The sequence below is a fragment of the Cherax quadricarinatus genome, chromosome 79 (genome assembly GCF_038502225.1).
Source record: "Cherax quadricarinatus isolate ZL_2023a chromosome 79, ASM3850222v1, whole genome shotgun sequence".
NCBI classification, from domain to species: domain Eukaryota; kingdom Metazoa; phylum Arthropoda; class Malacostraca; order Decapoda; family Parastacidae; genus Cherax; species Cherax quadricarinatus.
The window spans coordinates 17,360,866-17,372,812 of record NC_091370.1 but is presented as its reverse complement, the minus strand read 5'-3'; the positions used below and the strand labels follow the sequence as shown (position 1 = coordinate 17,372,812).

Sequence of the window (11,947 nt, the reverse complement as noted above, 5' to 3'; positions counted from 1 at the left end):
GAAATATAGATTTCTCATGTACATATCCTAAAATTAATGTTATATACCGTACGCAATTAGAACTGCAAATAAACCCTCCCTTCATACAAAAGGGAGATCAACAAAATCCTAGCTGTCTTCAAAAAACCGTTCCTGATCAGCCGGGTTGTGGTGCATACGTTGGACTAAGGGAGGTGGCCATTAACAGCTTGATCGATCAGGTCAACAACCACGAGGCCTGGTCTAGGATAAAGCCACAGGGGCGGTGACCCCCGGAAGCGACTCCAGGTAAATGTAGTATGGTAGACAAGGCCTGGAGAAATTTTACAAGGCGGAACAAGACTGCTGGGGGCTGGCTGAAGCCTCCAGCCTAAGTGAATTTTGCATAATTATTTTTCTAAATAAACTAAAAATAGCTGAAATTACAAAAAAAAGTCTATGGCTATGGCGTGCGTCTCTTGAGAGATCCACAGCCGGGCCCCCGGCCCAATGTACAGGCTGAACCTCTCTGTCATAGGCCCTGAACTAGTAGACATAACTTGGCGGAGAGCAACCATCTCAATTACAGAACTTAGTGAAGTGTTTTAGACTAGTGAAAGGATGAGTAAAGTTTTGATAGGCAAAACCTTTGTTTACAAAATCTGTTCTCACCAGTTACTTTTTTTCCCCAAAGAGTCATTGAGAGGGAGTGGCGCCGGAAGGGTTTTAAGATCTCAAGAGGAACCTTCAGGATGGGGTAGGGAGGCGGGATGCCTTGATGCTGATAAAGAGCTCTTGATCCAAGGAACTGTAGGTATCCTCTCCTCGCTTTCTTGGTAGTAGATAAACAAGGTAAGCTGCCTTCTTGGAAGTAATTAACCAGAATACGACCCTTCAAAGAGGTACCTTAATACTAGTGAAGGGCTCTTGATGTAAGGAGTTGGAGTTATCCTTTCTTTCCTCGAGTCAAACATGATTTCCTCCCATTCCTCAGGCGCTGATGACCCCTAAGCATTTAGCACCTCCAATAAATTTGCATTTCTATTAAAAACTTATTGTTCGTATTTTCTAATGTACAGGCACTGTCTACACACACACACACACACACACACACACACACACACACACACACACACACACACACACACACACACACACACACACACACACATATATATATATATATATATATATATATATATATATATATATATATATATATATATATATATATATATATGCAATAAGATCACAGTAAACAGGTGATTTCAGAATATGCAAAACAACCATTCTGAAAGAATAGAGAAATTCCAAGCGCTTTCGTGACTACTACTAAGTTCTGTCAAGCACCTTAACTACTGGGAACGCTTGGAAGCACTTGACTTGTACTCGTTGGAACGCAGGAGGGAGAGATATATCATAATCTACACTTGGAAAATCTTGGAAGGAATGGTCCCAAATCTGCACACAGAAATCACTCCCTACGAAAGTAAAAGACTGGGCAGGCGATGCAAAATGCCGCCAATAAAAAGTAGGGGCGCCATTGGTACACTAAGAGAAAACACCATAAGTGTCCGGGGCCCAAAACTGTTCAACAGCCTCCCATCAAGCATTAGGGGAATTGCCAATAAACCCCTGGCTGCCTTCAAGAGAGAGCTGGACAGATACCTAAAGTCGGTGCCGGATCAGCCGGGCTGTGGCTCGTACGTCGGACTGCGTGCGGCCAGCAGTAACAGCCTAGTTGATCAGGCCCTGATCCATCGGGAGGCCTGGTCGTGGACCGGGCCGCGGGGGCGTTGATCCCCGGAATAACCTCCAGGTAACCTCCAGGTAACCTCCAGGTAACTCACATTATCAAGGAACTATAGTTCCTTGATAATGTGAGTAGTCACGAAAGCGCTTGGAATTTCTCTATTCTTTCAGAGTGGTTGTTTTGCATATATATATATATATATATATATATATATATATATATATATATATATATATATATATATATATATATATATATATATATGCAAAACAATCACCTGTTTATTGTGATCTTATTGCATATATATATATATATATATATATATATATATATATATATATATATATATATATATATATATATATATATATATATATATATATATATATATATATATAATAATAATAATGTGTGACTATGTGTACGTCTGGCATTCCATTACTGCGGTCGTGTGTGTATATTAAGAAGCCCACCTTTGTATGTATTAGTATGCGATTACAAATATACTTAGGCCAGTGTATTTAAGAATATATGTATACATTCACGAGAAGCTGTTTATTTGCAAACATGAGTGGAGGTATGCACGTGAGGTTGGAGAAAGCTACAACACAACCCATCTTTCTTTTACTACAGGATTCCCCCTTCAATTTTTACGCTCTAATCGTAAATAAAAAAAATAAACGGTCTGGTTAGGTTAGATTACGTTGGGTTTATTTAGGCAACATAAACTTATAAAAAAAAACGTATATTTAATCGCAAATAACCTATTTAATACACTCTGGCACGTCTGGAAACGTGTGTGAGCAGCACCAGGAAACGTTGAAATGTGTACGAGTAATACTGGTGATGCCAGAATGGGTTACACAAGAGGGGCTTTGTAAGGAGGGCCAGGGTAGCCAGGCAAGGCAAGGCTAGGCCAGCAGGGGCATAGCAGCAGCGCAGTCAAGGGTCAGCAGTCACTGAGGAGCGTCTCAGACATCCCTGCTTCACCCTCTCTAGTTAGTGGCAACAGCTGGGCGACGCTATACAGATATGGCTCCTCCCTACCTCCCCTAGCTGCGTCTAGCCTAGCCACACACACTCACACTTCACTGGCAGACACTTTTATCGGTGCATGGATTTATGTTGTGTAAGATGATGAGAACGAGTGATCTTAATGTGTCTTGATAGTCCACTGAAATAGAAACCACTGGTGTGTTACTTAAAATCAGCTTTACTTAAGAGTTACAATGTAAATCATGTAAAGAAGTGTATACAAGGCATAAAAAAACTAAGGAGATTTAGCATTATACTATATTTAAACCTAGTGAATTTCAAGTTAAGGATGACACCAACACAGACAATGAAGGGGAGAGCGACATACCCAGTACAACCCCAGGTTCTGCTACTCACCATGGTGGCTCTCCTCCTCCTGCTACCCCTGCAGGTCCTAGCACAGTACAAATCGGAACGAGCGCCATTTAATGAATTTCTAAATTATGGCAAAAAGAAAGTAAAGGCTGGCCCAGAGCTGGAGAACGAAATTATTAAATCAAAGGTGGAAGTTCTAGGTGAAATTCTTAAACATCACGTGCAAAGCCTTAGACAGGTGAGGTAATCTTTGAGTATTTTTTAGTTTTTAATGTTCCTTCATTAATAAATGACTAGTATTTTCAGTTTCTAAACTTTCCTCCTTATACTAGGGTGAATAACCTCATGACCTTCTACCTGGAAGTCTGTAATTATCACATTTCAATGTCTCCCAGCGTGGACAATGCTAAACAAGGATACGCATTGCACTTTAAAGGATGCACAGTACAGTGCAGGGATAAACACTAGTGGAAGGGACACGAAGTAAAATGGAAGGAATATGAAGTATACTGCAGAGATACGTAGTACATGGCAACAGATACACCGTATAGTACAAGGATACACAGTACAATGCATGGGATACACGGTACATACAAGTATACACAGTGCAGTGTAAGGATACGCAATGCTTACAAAATTCAGGAATACACAGCACATTACAGATACACGGTACAGTGCAGATATGCAGTGCAATGCCAGTACAGCCTGCAATGCAAGGATGTATAGTACTATGCAGTACAATGCAGGGATACACATTACAACAGGGATTTATAAAATAATGTAGGGATACACAACAATTCAGGGATATGACGTACAATGAAGGAATACGCAGTACAATGAGGGATACGTCATACAATTCAGGGATACGCAGTATAATTCAGGGACACACCACAGTATAATGCAGGGATACACAGTAAAATGGAGGAATACACAGTATAATGCAACGGGCATACATTATAGTGCAAGGGATGTAAAGTACAATGAAGGGATATACAATACAATGTAAAGGATACACAATGCAGCATAACATATATATAATACAGTGCAGGTTACACAATAAGGGATACAAAATACAAAGAAATACAACACAAAATAAGGATGCAGGGATACACAATACAATGCAAGATTACAGTCATCATAATTAAATGAGTACAGTACAAGGTAATGATACAGTACGATGCGGGGATACAATGTAAGGTATACACAGTACAATGCAGGGATACAACGTAAGGTATACACAGTACAATGCAAGATATTTTGTCAGCTAAACAATGTAATTGAAGTTACAGCCACAAGAGTGCAACATAAATTACGGCACTCAGTTAATTTACATACATTATTCTTGATGTGTATTTATGTAATTGTTGTGTTTACTTACCAGCGAATTAGCGCACACATTCACTATATTGCTGTTATGTTTTTTAATGAAGATTGAGACACTTATGCAACATGTGGGAATCTTTATTGAAGAAACGTTTCGCCACACGAATCCATCTACTGTGGGTACATGAACCCATCCACTGTGGGTATACGAACCCATCCCTGTGAGTACACGAACCCATCCACTGGGTACACGAACCCAGCCACAGTAGGTACACGAACCCAGCCACTGTGGGTACGCGAACCCAGCCACAGTAGGTACACGAACCCAGCCACTGTGGGTACGCGAACCCAGCCACTGTGGGTACACGAACCCAGCCACTGTGGGTACACGAACCCAGCCACTGTGGGTACACGAACCCAGCCACTGTGGGTACACGAACCCAGCCACTGTGGGTACACGAACCCAGCCACTGTGGGTACACGAACCCAGCCACTGTGGGTACACGAACCCAGCCACAGTGGGTACACGAACCCAGCCACAGTAGGTACACGAACCCAGCCACTGTGGGTACGCGAACCCAGCCACTGTGGGTACACGAACCCAGCCACTGTGGGTACACGAACCCAACCACTGTGGGTACACGAACCCAGCCACTGTGGGTACACGAACCCAGCCACTGTGGGTACACGTACCAAACCACTGTGGGTGCACGAACTGAGCCACTGTGGGTACACGAACCCAGCCACTGTGGGTACACGAACCCAGTCACTGTGGGTACACGAACCCAGCCACTGTGGGTACACGAACCCAGCCACTGTGGGCACACGTACCCAACCACTGTGGGTACACGTACCCAACCACTGTGGGCATACGAACCCAGCCACTGTGGGTACACGTACCTAACCATTGTGGATCCGAGGAATCTCTCCCGTTGACTATTAACTCACTGACTATACGTGGAAGCTTAATTCACTTACTCATTTTCGTATTTTACCTCTTGTAGACTCACCTATATGTGGTTGCAGGAGTCGATTCACAGCTCCTGGCTCGCCTTTTTCGCTGAACTCTCTTTTACTGGCATGCACATATTTGTGAATTTTAAGTTATAGTTAATTTTAAGTCAAAACTTTTGATAGTCACATATTTACTCGTCAGAGTAACGATGGGAGGCATTTTAATTGGTTACTTCGGTGGATGGTAGTAGGATGGTTAATTGCAACCACCCAGAGTGGTTCTACCATCCTGCCTTATCAGTGTGTAACGGAAGCCTGTTAAAAGTTTTGTATCCTGGCAGAATGGTTGGTCTTTTCTTTCTCCCTCATGAATATGGAAGATGATAAATAAATCTTACAAATTCATACTTGCAATCATATATTTATCTTTGCTCTCCGGTGTGTTTCTTGATAGTTCTTAAATCTGTGAAATTGTTTTAACAACTGAGGAGGCCTAGTCTGAGACCGACCCACAGGGGGGGGGCAATGATCCCCAAAACCATTAACAGGTGCTACACACAACGTAAGATACAGTCAGTGTGTAGCCTTGTATGCTTGCCTTTGATATATCTTTGAAGAGTTTCGAGAGTTAATTTACTCCCTGAGCCCGGCCATGGGCCAGGCTCGTCTGGTACTTTCATGGTCAACCAGGCTGCATGACACGTCAAACTTCACAGGTGCACCTGAACTTATAAAATATTACTCTCATACTCACCTGGACACCGGAAGCAGCTGATGCACGTCACAAGAGTTAATTATTTTACCATGAATTAATTATTTCCCAGATACAATTTCACTCAGCCAGTCAACTCACGCCGGTCAAATTAGGCATTACTGATCAGAACATTGCAACATGCAAATTAAAATATATAGATATAAGATATTACAAGGACATCAGTGGAAATAAGTCACTTTGACTTTTTTTTGGGGGGGGGGTTATCCTAGGTAATTTACACGTTACTGGGTATGATAATTATACTTATGTCTGCCTATACCTAAATAAACTTACTGTAGGTGAGTGGAACAGCTTCTCTGGTAACATTGTTGGCCAGGTAAATGAGTACATGGTATTGGATGAGTTAAACCTACCTAGCATGGAATGAAAAGCCTATTTCAGTGTTCATTCTCATGCAGGTGCAACATATGTAAGGAATAATCAACATTTCTACTCGTCATGGGTAGCCTACACATGGCAGTAAATAAGTTTATATGCTGTATAGCCCTTGTGGTTTAGCGCTTCTTTTTTATTATAATAATAATAATTGGAGTAAATAAGTTTATAGCTTTTAGTCGATTTTTATGGATGTCATTCTGAGATGTTACCCAGCTCTTCAAGCTGGCACTGGACAAGCACCTAAAGTCAGTTCCGGATCAGCCGGGCTGTGGCTCGTACGTTGGTTTGCGTGCAGCCAGCAGCAACAGCCTGGTTGATCAGGCTCTGATCCACCAGGAGGCCTGGTCACAGACCGGGCAGCGGGGGCGTTGACCCCCGGAACTCTCTCCAGGTAAACTAATATGGGCTAACATCTCTTATATAGAATAAACTGCATAAACAGTAAATGGTTAATTTATAAAAAGAATATTTAGATCACGATAATGTAACACTGGATGTTATATTTTAAAGAGTATTACCAGAAGCACGCTAAGATAATTATATAATAGTCGGTGGCCAGAATAACTAGGATATCAACACCAGCTGCTATATTAATACGAGGAAGCGCTAAACCCGTTGGTATCATACAGTACCTAGGGAGTGGTAGGCAATCAAGTTCGATCCAAGGATGGGGAGGACAGCTCCAGTTCCCAAAATCAAGAGCTCTTCGTCAGCCTTTTGAAGAGCACAACTGTCTGATACACTGTAGGCTTCATGAATCACCAGGAATTATAACTTAAGAGCCCCAGGCGGTGTATCTAAGCTGGACCAAACACGCTATGTACACCACCGCAGAATTAAGTTTTTATACTCTTCCATGGCATAATTGTCAAGCAGTCCGGGATATTTGTGTTTTTCTCTCTCCATACTTGTTTCTGTCCACTAATACATTCAAGAATGACGAATTTTTTGTCCTTCAGGTTTATATATTTTTACTTTTATTTACTATTACACCTATATTTCTGCTTCTTCTTCTTCTTCTTCTTCTTCTTCTTCTTATTATTATTATTATTATTATTATTATTATTATTATTATTATTATTATTATTAAGAAAAGAAGCACTTTGAGGAGTTTTTTGGGACATTTCGATTTGACGTGCTGTTGGAGTCTGAGCAAGGTAACAATTACAAAGGACTCAGAAAAGCCGGTGACCGGACTTAAGTCCTGGAGGCCTGTACTCTGAAGGACGGGTGGGGTGTTACAGTTTGGAGGGTCATGTGAACTGTGATGTCAGCACACTCCTGGCAAGACAGTGATTAAATGAATGATGGTTAAAGTGTTTTCCTCTTTATGGGCTCACCTCAATAGGAGACTGTTTTAAAAACTAAAAATGAATCTGTTTATCAATTGTTAAACAGTCCACTAAAACCCAATAAATTTAGCCAAGCCAGTAAAGATTACAAGTCACAATCTTTTGGTTAAAAAAAAAAGATTGTTAATGTGATATCACTCAAGTTTTCTGTGGATATTTTAGTAATGGACAATGGCAAAATCAAAACAGTTAATGGTGGGATAGGTGGTTCATAAGCACTTTTTTTCTGTTCATGTGTAGACCAGAGCGACAGGTGCCAATCTAAACTTAGGTACTGATACCAGTGTGATGTCATTCGTATAGAACAAGTGCTAATCTTGGCTGAGGCAGAGACAAGAGGAATAACATTTCATATAGAACAGATGTTTCGTAGCTTACAAACAAAATGACCAGAGTTGGAATACTGAGCAGGATGAGACGTATACCTAGAGTATACCTGGAGACGGTTTCGGGGGTCAGCGCCTCCACAGCCCGGTCTAAGACCAGGCTTCGTATGTACAAGTTTCTTTACATTTGTTACCTCTGTTCACTTTTCAGTAAATAGTTACCTAGAATTTAATCGACTGGCTTGAGTGGCATCCTGGGGAAGAGAACCCAGTGGTCCCACCTGGAGGGTATATCTGGAGGGCATTCCGAGGATCAACGCCCCCGCGGCCCGGTCCATGACCAGGCCTCAAGGTGGATCAGGGACTGATCCACCAGGAGGCCTGGTCATGGACCGGACCGCACGTAGTCCAACGCATGAACCACAGCCCTGCTGATCCGGCACCGACTTTAAGTATCTGTCCAGCTCCCTCTTGAAGACAACCAGGGGCCTATTGGTAATTCTCCTTATAGCTGGTGGGAGGCTACTGAACAGTCTTGGGCCCCGGACACTTATGGTATTTTCTCTTGGTGTACCAATGGCGCCCCTACTTTTAATTGGGGGTATTTTACACCGCCTTCCCAATCTTTTGCTTTCGTAGGGAGTGATTTCTGTTATACTATTATTATTACTGCTACTTTGTTTACCATTACTATTACTGTGGGAAGTAGTCACCCCACACCATCCCGTAGGCAGTAATCAAACGATTACTGAGGACCCCAGTGGAAATACCAAATACCTCAATAGAAATAAGTCACTTTGATATGTTACTAGGCATGATAATTGTACCTATGTGTATCTGTACTTACCTGGAGGTTACCTGGAGGTTATTCCGGGGATCAACGCCCCCGCGGCCCGGTCCATGACCAGGCCTCCCGATGGATCAGGGCCTGATCAACTAGGCTGTTACTGCTGGGTCCAGTTACTGGCCCCACCCTAACAAACAGCCTAGAGTTTCACGAGAGTACGTGCGTGTACTCACCTAATTGTGGTTGCAGGGGTCGAATCATAGCTCCTAGCCCCGCCTCTTCACTGGTCGCTACCAGTGTGTGTGTGTATAAGACTTGTTACATTTTCTGCTTGATGTTATGATGCCGGTGTAAGATAACTTCACTGTGAGAAGAATGTTTGCTTTTCTGCTGTTATACAGCACCAAGTGTCGCCTCCTTGTGTTGGTAAAGTCATGGTATTTATATTTTAATGTAGATGTTTAGGGTGGAATATAATATTGTCATGACCTAGCCCTCCCACCCACTGTCATCAACATAATTAATGTCTTCCCCACCCACACGTCCATGTGACACCCCCAACACAAACACCAATGTGGAGCACCCACCCCCGCTTACCCGTTTGGGATATTCACAACCTCCGCCCATTGGGAACACCCGCAACAACCTTCACCCATTTGGAACAACCGCTATCTCCACCCATTCGGGACATCCTCTAACTTCCAATTTACGGCACCCATAACACTTATACCTCTACCCACTTCACACATACACATAGCCAGGAGCTATGAATCGACCCCTGCAACCACAATTAGGTCAGTAAACACATACAGCCTTGTCAGCAGTTTAGCCTCATTACTCGTTTCTTGACGCAGTTCTCGGCGTCAACGCCACAACGTTCCATGGAATTAGAAGAAAAAATACTTTACTTTTAGGCTAGGTTATAAAAATCTTCAAAAAACAGTTTATATGCCCCAAAACTAGTAAATACAAGTGGCAGCGTCGGGTCTGGCTTGATTATTACATTCACAGGGAAAGCCTAAAACCATAGGGGCCATGCAACACCTTAAATCTAAACTGGTACGAAGGTGTGAAGATAGGGGTATCCTGGGTATGGGATATTCATTTCCCATACTTCCTCATGAGTCACTAGCACTTTCCTTTGAAGTTCTCATAGCTGATGAGCCCTTACTGGAATACTTAACGATATCCTCACTGCCCTCCTGAAGTCTTTCAGCTCAGGCTGACAGATTTCAGCACCATGTATGAGCCCCATCCTGCGTGATGGAATATGACAGGGAAACGTAGTTAGCTTTTGTTCCCACTGTAACGATAATATATCAAGAATTAAAAGGCACAATACCGTGACTGGAACAGTACATAAATAGGTTTCATTCTATGTGACTTGGACCTGCCTAGCATGGGCCAGTAGGCCTGTTGCAGTCCTCCTTTCTTATGTCAAAAAGAATTCAGTAGCTGCTGTTAGAGTTCCTTACGAGAGAGCCAGGGAACTGCAGACAGTACAACGTACGGAAAGTGTTATAGAAATACTGCTTTTTGCAGAAGACATGTATCCTGAATGAGTAAACTGCATGTATCTTCAAGATGTAAACTACATGTCTCCTGAAGGAGTAAACTGCATGTATCCTGAAGTAATATGCACGTATTCTTATGTATACTGCATGTATTCTGAAAGGGTAAACTGCATGTATCCTGAAGTAATGTGTATGTATCCTAAAATAAACTGCGTGTATCCTCAAGCAACACGTGTCTAGGTTTCCATTCCTGTCTCATAACTGCCTTTAATTAACCATCTCTAAAGTTATACATGATAACATTCCTGGCATGATAACCTCCGGCTTGGTTGTTTACACTCGGGTTATGATAACTTGAGACGCAGACGTTTATATGTTATGATAAGCCAGGGTATTCACGGAAAATTTCTAGTGACGAGGCTGTGATGGCTTACACGCACTTATAGCCCTACGTATCTAGGAGTAAATATAAGCACCAATGACCACATTTGAAAGAGGTAATAGAGCAAAAGACTTGGCAGGAGATGCAACATCTCCCCCAATGAAAAGCAGCGGCGTCATGAGTACGCTAAGAGACAATACAGTAAGTGTCAGGGGCCCAAGACTGTTCAACTGCTTCCCAGCATACATTAGGGAGATTACCAGTAGACCCGTGACTGTCTTCCAGAAGGTGCTGGACAGGCACCTAAAGTCAGTACCTGACTAGCCGGGCTGTCGCTCGTACTTCAGTTTACGTGCGGCCAGCAGTAACAGCCTGGTTTATCGGGCCCTGATCCACCATGAGGCCTGGTCATGGACCAGGCCACGGGGGCGTTGACTCCTGAAACACCCCTCCAAGTCCCGGTGTTGTCTGACCTTTTTTTGGGTTATCCTAGGTAATCTACACATATACTGTTATGTATGGTACTTTATGTAACTGCATTTGTGTGTACCTGTACCTGAAACTGCCTTACTTACTAGGTATTAGAGTTCGTTACAGTCACGCTGGCGGGAGACTTGTAAAAACTTGCATTTGTGGTCACAGTGGTGGCCCACGCTAACCTCCCTATGGTGTATAATTATACCTTGTTGGATGAATCTTATTGTAGCCAGCTGGCCCAGTGGCTTACGCACTGGCCTGGAGTTTTACGACACACTCGCCGTGGGTTCAATCCCCACCCGTACCGTGGTTTGTTTGCAATCGTGTTATGATTTCGTGAGTCACGGGGATACATTGTCGGCTCACAGCCGAATAATTCGGGTTCAATCCCGAGAAGGTTAAATGGGCAAGCTTCCTGTTTGCTTAGCAGTAAATATGTCATGTGGGTTTTCGATACGTGGATGGGTAAAAATACTCACGTAGGCTGGTAGTACGTACATAACGGGAAGTATGGAAAGCGCCAACAGCCGACCTGTTTCTCTCTGCTGCCTACTACGACTGACTCACAAGTGTCTACAAGGTGAGGGTGTTTGAAATCCTGCTATGGTCAGCAGCAAT

General features: G+C 42.8%; 1 protein-coding gene across 2 annotated transcripts in view; it reads left to right on the top strand.

Annotated features, from left to right (window-relative positions):
• Positions 1-2,634: 2,634 nt before the first annotated feature.
• The window catches only part of LOC128702718 (sushi, von Willebrand factor type A, EGF and pentraxin domain-containing protein 1), a 156,814-nt gene continuing 147,501 nt past the window's right edge, over positions 2,635-11,947 (top strand). Inside the window, exon 1 of one of the 2 annotated variants that reach the window (XM_070101987.1) lies at positions 2,635-3,299. In XM_070101987.1, coding sequence (XP_069958088.1) covers positions 3,036-3,299 — 264 coding nt within the window. In that variant the 5' untranslated portion in view covers positions 2,635-3,035. The remainder of the gene's footprint in view (positions 3,300-11,947) is intronic. The other variant, XM_070101986.1, reaches the window with a different exon arrangement.